This window comes from Neolamprologus brichardi, chromosome 3, assembly GCF_056152115.1.
Source record: "Neolamprologus brichardi isolate AB-2024 chromosome 3, ASM5615211v1, whole genome shotgun sequence".
Classification (NCBI taxonomy): domain Eukaryota; kingdom Metazoa; phylum Chordata; class Actinopteri; order Cichliformes; family Cichlidae; genus Neolamprologus; species Neolamprologus brichardi.
The window spans coordinates 22,788,521-22,803,414 of NC_142106.1; the positions used below are offsets into that span (position 1 = coordinate 22,788,521).

The following is a 14,894-nucleotide window of genomic DNA, read 5'->3' on the forward strand; positions in this document are numbered from 1 at the left end:
TGACTTTAAGTTAGAGTTTCATTGTAAGATGGAAGTGGAAGTACAAGCTTCAGGTTTTGATGGACATTTTCAAAAGTTCACGCTGTCCGGGTAATGTAAACAAGCAGAACTGTTGTATAAGACACTTCCTCTAAATGTCTCTTATTTCTACAGCCAGAGTTTGCTCATTTTGAATGAATATGAGGTGGTTCTGCATTCTGAAATTCCCACAACTACCTTCTAGTTATAAGCTAAAGATTATGAATGGCCTTTATGAAATCTGCAACGGTATAAACAGGAGTCTTACCTTGGAATCGTAGGCGGACTGCTGGATGACCTCAGGAGCCATCCAGAACGGCGTTCCCACAAAGGTTTCCCTCTTGATCTGCGTGTCTGTCAGCTGACCTGCCACTCCGAAGTCCGCCAGCTTCACCTGACCCTGCTCCGACAGCAGGACGTTGGCAGCTGCAGAGAAGCAAATAATTTAACCTTTCTGCAACATCATCAGACTGAGTAACATCATCAACTAATGGTAGTTATGTTGTGCAATAAATGTAATTCTGATTCTAATGCTGTCAAATTAAGTATAAAAAAATGCGAAAGAATTCCAGATTTCCACTAAAGCGGCCATCCTTCATCTCTGAACCCCTACAGCTAAGATGTTGATTAGAAAGTTAGCACATATTAAAGAATAAGTATCAAGTAAGTATTAATTTCACGGGTTTGAAATAATTTTTTTCCATTTCCTCCTTCTGACGACTTCCCCTGTACTCTTAAAGATGACTTTTGACACATCAGTATATATCAATAAAGACATCGTTTGACGAACATTAGGATGGTTTTCTGCGCTTTTCCAAGAATATCTGCAAAGGCAGAGATCACCCTCACTAACTTCTGATGCACGCCCAGTCATTTTGTTCCATAAGTAGGCTGAAATATGATTTAAACACATCAGGGTGAATCAAACTACTCAGACCTCATGTTAAACCTGCTCTCAGGCCTGTGTGGGTGGATCAGCATCCTGAGAGCTAGTTGGTAATGAGAACATGTTGAAGTTCTTCATTGTTTCTATGACAGTGTTTACTTCAACACCCAGCTCAGTAACGCTCGAGTGTCACAGCATCGCAGAATATGAAAATCTTTTGTCAAATGTGATAAAATCAAGTAGCGATCAGTTTCAACAGAAATTTTTCTGCATGGATCCTGCGATGTAAATTAAATGGACTGGCTTCCAATGAAAGAGGTCGTCAATTGTGGGAAGTTTCGTTTCCCCTAAGGCACCAACACCTGCACCGATTCTCAGATTCTGAATCTTACTTTCATTTAAATTATATAATATTCGAATCGGTGTTGGAGGTCCGGGCGCTACAGTCTAACCAGCACCTGCCGCACCTTTGATGTCTCTGTGGATCTTCTTCTCAGAGTGCAGGTAGTCGAGCCCTTTCAGGATCTCCTTCAGCATGGTCGCAATCTGAAACTCATCAAACGGACCCGCCCGCAGCTGCGCACACACACACACACACGCAGAGTGATGACACGGGTATAAAATACACTTTGATATGCCGGAGGCTCACAAACACACCCCATTCCAGTTTCAATCAAGACAAGTCCCAACACAGAAAATTAGACAATCAAATGTTAATGAATCAGATTTTCTCATTTTAAACAGAGTTTTAACAACTTTGTTTTTTATTTTGATTTAAAAAATTTAAGTTTAATTTCTCTGTATTTATGTGCAAAGAGATGTTTATACTCATAAGTGAGAATTCTCCAAAAGAGGGAGGATGAAACTAAAGGATGGGAGATGAAACGCTTTCTACATCTATTAGTGAGACCTCACAAACATTGGCTCTAGTCATTACTTTATATTACTTCACTTACTAGGTTTCATGGACAATAAATCCCCTACAAATGGACATAAAGACTCACCAAGTCGAGTGCTGAGCCCCCTCCAAGATACTCCATGATGATCCACAATTTACTTCCCTGAAAGACAGAATTACAAATAAACTTCCAACAATGTGCCTATAAAAATGACTCAACTACAATATACTGGGAATAAAAAAAAAATCCTTAGTTCGCAGTAGGTGAAAATTTTTCCGTGGAAAAATAACCCTCTCCACTCCCGTGGAATTCCTTTTAAACCTGACTTAGATCGGCTTCTGGGCTGAATGAAAATATCCGCCTTACCTTCAGGTAGGAGCCGTAGTACTTGGTGATGTACGGACTGTCGCACTGACTGAGCACCGTGATCTCCTGCTGGATGTCCTCGATTTCATCCTCGGCCTCCTCCAGATCGATCGTTTTGATGGCGACGACGCTCTGAGTGCGATTATCGATTCCTTTGAAGACCTGCAGGAGGGAACGGGAGGCAGAGAAGTGAAAAAACATGGATGTAAGAAAACAAAAGAGGATCACCAGGAGAGGAAGAAGAGAAAGAGAGGGGTGATAAAGAATAAAAATGAGGGGAAAAAAGGAAGCGAATGTAGGAGAGAAGATGACAAAAAATAATAAATTACACCCACCTCTCCAAAAGATCCTTTTCCAATGCGATCCAATTTAGTGAACAGCTCCTCTGGATCAAGCTGAGTACTCTGAGGAGAGGAAGAACAAAGAGTTAACAGCTCCATAATAATAATAATAAAAATAATAAACTATTAGCAAAACTACAGGTCTCAATGCAGAGCACCACACGGGCTGAAACACAAACAGACTCATGCTGCTCATTTGCAAATAGATTAAAAACACATTTCTATCATTTCTAATATCCAGAATCAGATATCTTAAGTCATTTGCATGCTGGGAATATTGGACAGACATCATGACGTGGAATGGCCAGTCTGGTTCAGACAAACATCTCTCTTTTTATTAAATAATCTGTAGCTTGAAATTTAATGTATTTTTACAATTCCAACAACAGCAACAGAAAACCAGATTTCTGTTACTGAAGCTCAGCAGCGCTGTGACATTTAAGGTCAAATGGATCCAAAAACATTTGCACATCCTGCGTGTTTATTACACATTTGAATATTATATAACTTCCAGTAAAACTGTTGGCTCATGAGTGTTAATGCATCGACACACTGAGCCTATTCAGGCGCGCCAGGTGTAACAATCACGTGTAAACTGATCAGGAATTACTAGTAAATAATTAACTCTTATTTTGAAAGTTCAGGCAGTTCTATTCGCTCCTTCCTTAGTTTAGGGACTTATCCTCTTAACTTCACATTCAACCTGTGCTTTACACTGTGCTTCTTCCCAAGGTGCATCACCATGGTAACTTGAGCTGCAGATGAAACCTCCTCCAGAGCAGGTCACGTGTAAGCTCAACAGGTATGCGTCTATTCCAAGAAAGGCCTGCGGATCTCAGCGCTCAGGTGCCAGGAGGGTTTCAAGAGTGTCTAAAGTTTTTGTCTGTCTCTGATGAGCATCATTAAGAAGTATAGATTTATATGAGGATCCTTTTTTTCCCTGTTGGCTGCAAGCTAGTTAAAACAAAAAACAAAAAAACAAAAACCAAGAACCTAAATATGGTAATATAATTGTAAAACAGGGAACCTCTTTGTACCAGGTGACCTTACAGACTATTGTTCTTCATTTGCCATCGCAGCTGGAAAGAACAGGCCTAAAACTCTGTTAAGCATGTCAATAAACAGCCAGTTAATGTAATGGATTATCACCTGTTAGATCCTCCCTTGTTTGCTCTATAAATCTAACTTCTAAGAAAGACCTGGTCAAGGTAGCATCCACACCCTAGCTGTAGCATAAAACATTACAGGCCTTTCAATAAAAACATCCACCGGCCTCCTTCATTGCATACCTGATGATGCTTTAGATGCAGGGATGTTTAAAAGTTCAGGTGTGTGTTAATTATTCCTTGTCAAAGGTGCATAACACATCTACCAGAACCTTCAGCACATCAAAAAGCAACCATCAGAGCATCACTGCTGGTGCCTACTGGGTACGAAGACAAACTGGGAGTAGGGCAGGGCAATATTGCTAAATATTTATCACGATATATATTTGATAATTTGCGATAACGATATAACTGACAATATAATTGACGCGAGACAAAATACTTTACAACTTTATTAGTGCAAAAAACCCGCATCAATTTATTTTCACTTAAACAAGCAGCTGTTTCTTTATAATTACATTAAAGCGATATAAAAACTTTACAGTGCGAATGCAAATTCCTTGATGACAGTTTAACCAAAAGGCATTTCCATTGGAAATGGGCCGATATATCCCGAGCATAACCATGTATAATATCCACACAATATAAAAAGAGGTGCTTTGCAACATGAAACTGCAGTGTGCCAAATAAATAAGTCATAAGTCAAGACCATAAGGAGCATGGAATTATAAGATGCACTGTCGATGAACGGGTCTGTTTTCATCCATAAGGCGCATTAAGGGAAACAAAACAGTCAGATAAGTCAAACTTTACTCAACTTTTTCTTGCTTCCTCCACTTCCGTCCCATTGATTCATTAATGTTGAATTCTTTCGCAGCTGCTCTACTTCCATGTTCTACTGCGTGACTGACAGCCTTTAATTTGAAATCTGCTTCATACACGTCTCTTAATAGGTGCCATTTTGGGGTCCTTATACACACACAATGCGATAATATTATGCTGAAGTACAGTACGTATCACTCCGCCAGGCTCCTGACGATGGTAGCCGTAATGCTCCGACAATCCATCAAGTGGTGCGGCTTTGTAGCTTACCAAAGTCGTACTAAAACATTTTTGACAGATTTTTGAGTGCCGTGTACCACATAAAATCAGTTTGAGGTCAGTAAGTGCAACTAGAATTCATTCAGAAGGATTATAAGGCGCACGGTCGATTTTTCAGAAAATGATAGGATTTTAAGAGTGCCTTGTAGTCCGAAAAATACAGTAATACCAACGGCCCGCTTGCATGTTCTACCAAAAAAAATATTGTGCTTTGGTGTATCTGATGGACGAAAACCAAACCAGTTGGTTTCGTCCACATCACTGAAGTTGCAGCATTTTTACAAACCAATTCTGGTTCATCTGTTTCATTCAACGATCCGCTTTCGCTCTTCAAATTCTCCATCACCACCATGCTTTTTCCGCCATGTCCGTATGAAAACAAAGGCACTGCGTGCTTTACCCATATTCTATCGCGATATTTCATTTTCTTATCATTGCCTAACATTATACCGGTATTACCGTAAACGGTAGAATATAGCCCAGCCCTAACTGGGAGTATCGCTTTATATAAAAATACATATGAATGCTGTTGTCTGTGATTCAATGATGGCCAACAAACCAAATCATAAAGAATGCAATGGTGAGACTTTCCACTTGATTTGTAGTAAAATGCAGATATTCATGATAAGAAATTCAAGTTCAGTCCAACTGTGCTCCAGTCTTACTGGGTGTGTGCGTATACATTTGTAATCTACATGTTCTGAAACTTTCTACTTTAATACATGTTTTTTAGCACCATGCATTACATTTATTTCATTAGTGTAATGACAATAAACAGTCTTAAATCACAGAATTAATTATAGTTAAAAATCAGCTGCTAATAGACCAGTCTACGTTTCTGATGTAGTGACGACTTATCCAGCTGATAACCGCCTTTAGTCGCTAAGCCTGATTGCAGATGTTAGTCTAAGCGAAGCCAGACAACAGAAAGATATTGTGGGTGTGCTGACCTTGCTGTGTAAATACAGGTGCCTGCTCTGCAGATTCGCTGCAAGCTGGAGAGCCACCCTAACCGGCAGCAGGTATGATGAGGTCAGCGAGGCTGAACTACCCTCAGCTGAATTCACTAAACAAACAGCTGCTTATCATGCACAAAATATTTCAGCTATAAAGATTCGCAGAAGAGTTACTAATGAGTAAATGCTGCCGTTGTTTTTGCAGGATTTGTTTTAAATATAAATCGCTGAAATTGGGCAGAAAGACAAATAATAAGATATTATAGTGACTTTTAACAACTTGATGCATGCTCAATCTTCCAGGTAAGTAAATCCCAAAAGGTTGACTGTTCATCTGGACGCAGCGTTTCGTCACTCATCCAAGTGACTTCTTCAGTCTCAGCTGACTGCAGGTTTCCCCAATCTTATAAAGTCATTGCACAATGACTGGAACTAGCACCACTGAATGAACAATGGGCGTTTCTCCCACTGAAAACGCTACATCCAGATGAACAGAATCAACCTTTTGGTGTAGTGACTTTTAACATTTTGCATTAATTTGAGTATTGAAACAGTATATATTGCAATTTATAATCATTTTTAAGATGCAAATTACATCCTCAAAGTTAAACTCTTTTAACATCTGATTTATTCAATAAGAATGATCTCACTTCAATTTTATTTGCTGCAAAATGAGACTGAAGAATGCAACACTGTCATTAAAACCTGCCATACGTAGTGACACAGGAGTTTAAAGACGTACGGAGCTTGTTGTAGTATTTTTGCTCGTGTGACTGAGCCGTTAGCTTGATAAAGCTACTTTCTAATTCAGAGCAAACCCACTGTGTTCAGTGTTGGGTGGTTTTTCAGTTGAGTTAATGCAAGTCTGGACCCCCAACATTAGTATCCTTGTATCGATACAATATAACAATGTAAAAAATATCAAACACTATACTGTATCAATTTTTCCACCGCCCAAATGTTTTGTACGTTATATTTTAAAACATGCATGGGTTCTCCCCGGGTACACCAGCTTCCTCCCACAGTCCAAGACATGCAGTTAGTGCGGTTAGGTTAATTAGTAATTCTAAATTGGCCAAAGTTGTGAATGTGAGTGTGGATAGTTGTCTGTCTCTATGTGTTAGCCCTGCGATAGACTGGCAACTTGTCCAGGGTGTTCTCTGCCCCCCCACCACCCATATGACCCTGACAAGGGTAAGCGGAAGAGGATGGACGGATGGAAACATTTGTATTTTTACATCCCTCAAAGCAAACTAAAACGTTTTGAGGACACAGAGAGAATTTTTTAAAACAGTATTTATCATGTGATGTAATGAGAGTGACAACTTTATTTATATAGCACATTGACTTGTCATGTAAATTAAATATACTTAACAACAAAAATGAAAACTTTAAAAGGCAGTGAAAACAGCAAAACAGAACAAAACAAAAACACCTATAAGATATAAGACTGTATCAATATGAAGCCATTAGTGAAACCAGATAAAAGATGAATTATTAGAGCAACAAAAAAACCCGCAAAAAAACTTGATCACATTCCCAGCGACCTGCCTTATTTCCTCACACGCAAAACTTTGCAACATGAATGCAATGTTGTTACCACAGAGTCACACAGACACACACAAACAGCAATGAGGTGCAGAAGGAAACAAGCATGACAGTTGAAGATAACAGGAACTGAACACACACAGCTGCGCGACCACACAAGCACACACACGCGCGCACAGTACTTATCTGAGTTACACTCATTTCCTAAAAGCTGCTGCTGCGGCTCAAAGCGCAGCACTTACACTGGAATACACGTCATTTCAGTTCATTTCTCCCGTTTCTGCATTCGCGCAGACTCAAAACCCTGCACGAGTTTCCAATCAAAACCGTCGTGGCCGTGAAAAAAAAAAAAAAAAAGAAGCCCAAAAAGGAGTTAGTGCTCAAAGCTGAAAACTGACAAGTAGGCACAGACAATTTCACAGAATTCTTGAAAAACAAGAAAGAAAGTTTTGATCGACAGGAAGAAAAAATCCGTGTTTATCATTGTGATGCTTCACATGTAGAATGAGCTCAGCAGTTCAGACTGATGCAACTTCCAGTTATATTTTAAGACTGCAACGTTCTTGGGAAATACATTTACACTCAAGCCACACTTAAAAGTTTGACACTTACCTACCTTGACACTCACCTAAACCAATAAAATGTAAAGCACACCATCTTCATTTTGCTGTGCAAAGTAATCAGAAACACACACATTTAATTCTGTGTCACACACTGCATTAGGGCTGGGCGATATGGCCTAAAATCCATATCGCGGTATAATTTGAAGCACGTGCAGTAACGATATATATTGCGATATATTCTTTTCTTCTGTATAACGTATTTTCCACACTGTAAGGCACACTTAAAATCCTTTAATTTTCTCAAAAATTGAGAGTGTGCCTTATGTAGGAATTCTGGTTGTGCTTACTGACCTCGAACCGATTTTGGCGTGCAGAAATCTGTTAAAAAATGTTTTAGTACAACTTTGGTAAGCCGCACTGCTTGATGGATTGTCAGAGCATTACGGCTGCCGTAGTGAGGAGCTTCGCGGAGTAATCTGGGTCCAAAACTCCGTCCACTTCAGGTCCCAAAGTCAAACGAACACTGAGTGTTAAAAACTGACTAAATTCTTTCATATTTAATAAAATGATCAGCGTTGGTGCTTTATTGGGTGTAACAATTAAGTTTAACATTCAGACATCCATGAAAACAGAATTTATTCAATTTAACGGAGTTAGAAGTTAACAGGAAGTTAGCTCGCTAGTTTACACCTAAACATTTCATACCATGTTCTGACTGAGAGATTTTTGAAACTAATTGAAACGTACAGCTCTGCTACAACTTCCAACATAAATGAAGACAGAAAACTAAACAGCAGTGGCGTTTGCAGGGTTACTGAAGTTGGACTACCTGGTATATAATGTTGTGCTATGTGATTGCTAGCGACACAGCTATGTTAGCATAACATTAGCACAGTGAAGCTGGAGGATGAACTTTTTTTCCACTCGATAAAAGTTAACGTGACGGATTCTGGTGGTCAGGGACAAATGCAATCGTATAGCAGGATGCTATACACGGGCCAAACTTCAGTCAGGAGAATAACTGAGATTATTCAACCACAATACGAGGTTAGTTATTAATATACTGCAACAACATGGGAACAGAGCAGCTGCGAGAGAATTCAACATTAATGAATCAATGTTACAGAAGTGGAGGAAGCGCAGTTTTTGGCTTTCCCCATATTTCAAAAGTGCTTCATCTCTTTGCTATGACTGTCGCCTGCCATAATTTGCAGATGATAATGGTTGTAGCCGCTGCGATGCTTTCGACCAAAACAGGTGCAGCTTAATGACATCGTCAACATGCGGTATCGCGGTAGAGCGGTATAGTCAAAATCTCTATCGTTGGCCAAATTTATATTGTTTCTATTGTATATCGTTTATATCGCCCACCCCTACACTGCGTGTAATTCACCATTCTCTGAGCAGTTTCTACAACTAGGTCTTCTCAGAGTATCACGGACATAAAATGGCTCGAGTTTTGCAAACATGGAAGCTGCATTTTTGTTAAAGACCAGCAGGAGGCAACTCATCTGAATTAAAAAAGGAGCCAATGGAAAAATGTCCCTCTGCTGTGACCACAATAAACACCTTTTCTTTATAAGCTCAGTCTCAGAATAAAATACAAAGTAAATCTGCAGATTTTTCTTTTATCAAGAAACTTCTAAAAGTCACAAAAGAGGATAATCCAGGATGCCGTCACTGGCTAATGCCTGGCAAATGGTGAGATTTCAATCTGATATTTTATTTTCTGGTTAATTTTGTAACTAGGTTTAATGACTGGATCAACAATTCCCCAACATCACTGTGAGAAAACATGACTGATGTTCGGGCTTATCAGCTTCCTAGCACTCTGTGTCTAAAGCTACGTTCATGCAGGAGGCCGTTTGCAGCGAAGTGATGGCCAAAGTCTGCAGAATGTTGTCGCTACGATGGGCGAAAGAATTGAAAGGATGTGGACAAAGATAAACTTCTAGACGAGCGACTGAACAACTACCTACCATGAAGAGTGAAGAATACCGGTGGCTGACATATGACATAATATCAATCCATTAGAGGCTCAGCTAGGCAACAAAAAAAAAAAAAAAAAAAAAACAGTCCTATTTACCAGCTTTCTTTCTGGTTCACAATCAAATTCTCCTACATTTCTATGAAGAACAGCTCTAAACTCTCGGACTGTTCCCACCTACGCTCTCTCAAACCTGCTATCAAAGCCTCACTGCCACAGTTCGCGGTTGGGTTACGTCATGTAACTCGTTCTTACTCTGAGCACTCCATAAACAGACATATCTGATAGATCTAGATCTCTGAGGCAATCGTTGCTGCAGTTTCCTGCCTGTTTTTCTTGATTTTTACCAAAGTTATGGGACCAAATCTGCTGCTGCTGCTGGTCTTTCTGGTTTTATCCGTGTCAGTCAACAGCATGACAGCATAACCGACTTCCTGCAAACAAGCAATGCTTTACCTTTCCTCTGACCTCACTTGACTCATCTTTATTTCGCGGCCATTTTTTTGCAGCGGGTTTTATCGACCCACTTCTATTATAATCTGTGGGTAAGGATGTGGTCTACTGCATGAGTTACAGATGAGAAGCAAGTCTGTAACTTGTCCATGTGGTTTTTTAAAACCTTTCACAATAAAATGTTTCAATTTAGTTAGATTACATCATGTATAATATAGATCACACATTAAAGTCCAGACTCTTTGTAAATTGCCCTTCAGCAGACTAAACGGAGATCAAGCATTCCAGCACAGAATGTGAGAAAAAGGAGAGTTCACACTGAAGGGAGATAAAAATTAAGATAAGGGAGAGACAGGCCTCTCTTTAACACTTTAGAAATGGACACATTTACATTTCAGATCACTTAAAACAACACTAACTGTTTACTAATCATTGCGTACAGTAGGGGTGGGCGGTAGAAACAGTAGAAATTATATGAATTTTGCCAACGGTAGAGATTTTGACTATACCGCTCTGCTGTGATAGCCATGTTGATGGTGTCATCAAGCTGCGCCTTTTTTGGTTGAAAGCATTGCAGCTGCGGCAAACAACATCATCTGCAAATTATGCCGGGCGACAGTGGGCGGTCAATCCTTCAAGCTCGGGTCCTCTACCAGAGGCCTGGGAGCTTGAGGGTCCTGCGCAGTATCTTAGCTGTTACTAGGACTGCGCTCTTCTGGACAGAGATCTTCGCTGTTGTTCCCGAGATCTGCTGGAGCCACTCGCCTAGCTTGGGAGTCACTGCACCTAGTGCTCCGATTACCACTGGAACCACCGTCACCTTCACCCTCCACATCTTCTTGAGCTCTTCTCTGAGCCCTTGGTATTTCTCGAGCTTCTCGTGTTCCTTCTTCCTGATGTTGTTGTCATTCGGAACCGCTACATCGATCACTATGGCCGTCCTTTCATGTTTGTCTACCACCACTATGTCTGGTTGGTTAGCCACCACCATTTTGTCCGTCTGTATCTCGAAGTCCCACAGGATCTTAGCTCGGTCATTCTCCACCACCCTTGGGGGCATCTCACATTTTGACCCCGGGACTTCCAGGTTATACTCGGCACAGATGTTCCTGTACACTATGCCGGCCACTTGGTTATGGCGTTCCATGTATGCTTTGCCTGCTAGCATCTTACACCCTGCTGTTATGTGCTAGATTGTCTCTGGGGCATTTTTACACAGCCTGCACCTGGAGTCTTGCCTGGTGTGATAGACCCCAGCCTCTATGGATCTTGTGCTCAGTGCTTGTTCCTGTGCTGCCATGATTAGTGCCTCTCTGCTGTCTTTCAGTCCAGCTTTGTCCAGCCACTGGTAGGATTTCTGGATATCAGCCACCTTCTCTATCTGCTGGTGGTACATACCGTGCAGGGGCCTGTCCTTCCATGATGGTTCCTCGCCTTCCTCCACTTTCTTGGGTTTCTGCTGCCTGAGGTATTCACTGAGCACGCTGTCAGTTGGGGCCATCTTCGTGATGTATTCGTGGATGTTCGTTGTCTCATCCTGGACTGTGGTGCTGACACTCACCAGTCCCCGGCCCCCTTCCTTCTACTTAGCGTACAGCCTCAGGGTGCTGGACTTGGGGTGAAACCCTCCATACATGGTAAGGAGCTTTCTTGTCTTGATGTCAGTGGCTTCTATCTCCTCCTTTGGCCAGCCTATTACCCCAGCAGGGTTCCTGATCATGGGCAAGGCGTACGTGTTGATGGCCCGGATCTTGTTCTTACCGTTCAACTGACTCCTCAGGACTTGCCTGACCCTCTGCAGGTACTTGGTGGTTGCAGCTTTCCTAGTGGCCTCTTCATGGTTCCTATTTGCCTGCGGGATCCCCAGGTACTTGTAACTGTCCTCTATGTCTGCAATGTTGCCTTCTGGTAGTTTGATCCCCTCCGTTCTGACTACCTTCCCTCTCTTTGTTATCATCCAACTACACTTCTCCAGCCCGAACGACATTCCGATGTCATTGCTGTATATCCTGGTGGTGTGGATCAGTGAATCGACGTCTCGTTCACTCTTGGCATACTGCTTGATGTCATCCATGTACAGGAGGTGGCTGACAACTGCTCCGTTCCGTAGTCGGTATCCGTAGCCAGTCTTGTTAATGATCTCACTGAGGGGGTTCAGGCCTATGCAGAACAGCAGTGGGGACAGAGCATCTCCTTGGTAGATCCCACACTTGATGGTGACTTGTGCTATGGGCTTGAGGTTGGCCTCCAGTGTTGTCCGCCACATCCCCATTGAGTTCCCGATGAAGGCTCTCAGGGTCCTGTTGATCTTATATAGTTCTAGGCATTCCAGGATCCAGGTGTGGGGCATTGTGTCATAGACCTTCTTGTAATCAATCCAGGCAGTGGACAGGTTGGTCAGTCTGGTCCTGCAGTCTTGGCTGACTGCTTGGTCTGCCAGTGGCTGGTGTTTTGCGCCTCTGGTATTCTTGCCCATCCCTTTCTGTGCCCCGCTCATGTGTTGGCCCATTTGCTTGTTCATCTTAGCCACTACGATGCCTGACAGGAGCTTCCACGTGGTGCTGAGGCAGGTTATTGGTCGGTAGTTGGAGGGGACCGGTCCCTTCTGGGGGTCCTTGAGGATCAGGACTGTCCGGCCTTCGGTTAACCATTCTGGGTGTCTCTCGTCAACTAGCAGTTGGTTTATTTGTGCTGCCAGGCACTCGTGAAGGCTTTGTGCGATGTGCATATTCAGTTCAATTAAGCGTCCATTAAGTGTATATATATCTGGCCCTTAATATGATTCCTATCTCTCAGTGTGATATACTCTGTGCGATATGACCAAAATCTCATATCCCAATATAAGAATTCTATCGTCCCGATAACGATATAAATTACGAAAACTTTACATTTTCTGTAAATTCTGTGAATCCCGGGCAGCTCGACTTGCATGAAATGTTTCCAGCTGGGCGTCGTGTACCTGGAGTCGAGTGTTTTAACCAATGCGTGAAATGATACATTTTTAGACACAAGTTGTAATGGCTGCCATTTTCTTTGTGAGTATTTATTACACTGTGTGCTGCAGGGAAAAGCCTGTTCCAACGTTTGAGTCTAAGGGTATTTTTTAGCACCTGACGGCTCTTTTTTGCTTCTCACCCGTAAATACTCTGCAAACTCTTTCACGTGATTCAGTTTATTTTGAAAAGTCTCAACAGGATCTTGACCTTTATTCTGAAAGGTTTATGTGGAAAATAAACAAGCGGACACGGGATGGTTTTATCGTCGTTGTTGCTAACGACAATGCATAAAAACAGGCGCTTGTCCGTCCAAAGTGTGGTTATATTAAATATATAAAGCGAGAACTTTAAGAAATTAATATAGCCACTACAGTGACCATCAAAACGGTGAAAAAAATATTGCCGTAAACAGTTTATTTTGCCACACCACGAAACAAACAATAGCGTAAAATGAAACGATAGACGTTTTTATATAGTCATCCGATATATATCGTTATATCGAACAGCCCTACTCTGGGCCTTTTTTGTTTTTTAAGTGGCCTCATGCACTCGTTATGAAACTACACTCACATTTTGTCCTCAGACAACATGTAACAAACGTGCTGGTCACAGAAGTGTATGATATTCCTATGATTCTGTTTGAGTTTCCTCTCTGGACTAAAAAAAGAACGCACACACAGAAGCGCACTCAGTACCCACAATGCTGCCACACCCTGTCAGCAAATACAGCGGTTACTGTTTAATGATACTTTTAGCTTGGTGCAGAGGGGCGAAGAAAAAAAAAAAAAGGATGAATGCAGAAAGGAGAACACAGCAATGCAGAGCATGACAATGACTTTCTGTACAATAACCTAAAGAGCATGCTACCAACAAACACAAAGCAGTAAAAGCACCATGACGCAGGAGCAACTGAAGGAAAACATGCCTCTGTGACTAAGTAAAAAAACATTTCAGCATGGATGAAAGTACAACTAACAGTTGAAATGACAAAAACTGCAGTTCTTTTCACATTTAACACCTAGGCACACTAGGACAGGGCAGTTGTGGTAGTCAAGCAGGTCATCTAGCAATCTGAAGACTGGCGGATTGACCAACTCAGCTTGTCAAGATACTTAAAGCAAGTTGCCCCCAGTGCATCCATCGGTCTGTGAATCTTAGAGAAAAGCACTGTATGAATGTGACTAGGATTATGAAAACAGTTTGTGTGCTCAAAAAAGGTAAATCCATTTAAAATTTACATTAAAACAATAAAAAGCAATAGATAATTAAGTCAAGGGAATAACGTGACAAGATGCAATAGAAACAGGAGATAATTAAATCATATTTTTATACAGGCCATGGTGCCTGTCTGAATCTAAAGGGAAGCAGAGGTATGGCTTTTCCCACAACCTCCCCACCAACTTAGTTGTTGGAGCCTCATGACACCCTATTAAAAAAACAAACAAACAAACCTGGTGACGCCCCTGCTATAGTGGAGGGAATAAAATGTATTTGGTTATTGAAAAACGTGATTAAAGGTGAGAAATTGCTGCCAGTATAAGTACAGTAAGTAATTTTTTTTAATCTAGATCTTTTCATGACAAGAAACCAGTCACAAAGAGTCGTTATAGAGGTGTCAATAAAAACATTTTTACTCTTGTCTAAATGTTGAACTGCTTCTAGGTTTGTCAACTG

The 14,894-nt window shown here is 41.3% G+C and overlaps 1 protein-coding gene across 1 annotated transcript in view; it reads right to left on the bottom strand.

The window, feature by feature from the left end:
• Positions 1-14,894, bottom strand: part of stk26 (serine/threonine protein kinase 26) — a 45,835-nt gene that overhangs the window by 10,823 nt on the left and 20,118 nt on the right. Inside the window, exons 2-6 of the mRNA XM_087834922.1 lie at positions 2,505-2,573; positions 2,170-2,331; positions 1,909-1,965; positions 1,372-1,480; positions 287-444 (exon numbers count right to left, since the gene is read on the bottom strand). Of these exons, the coding sequence (XP_087691048.1) occupies positions 287-444; positions 1,372-1,480; positions 1,909-1,965; positions 2,170-2,331; positions 2,505-2,573 (555 nt within the window). The remainder of the gene's footprint in view (positions 1-286; positions 445-1,371; positions 1,481-1,908; positions 1,966-2,169; positions 2,332-2,504; positions 2,574-14,894) is intronic.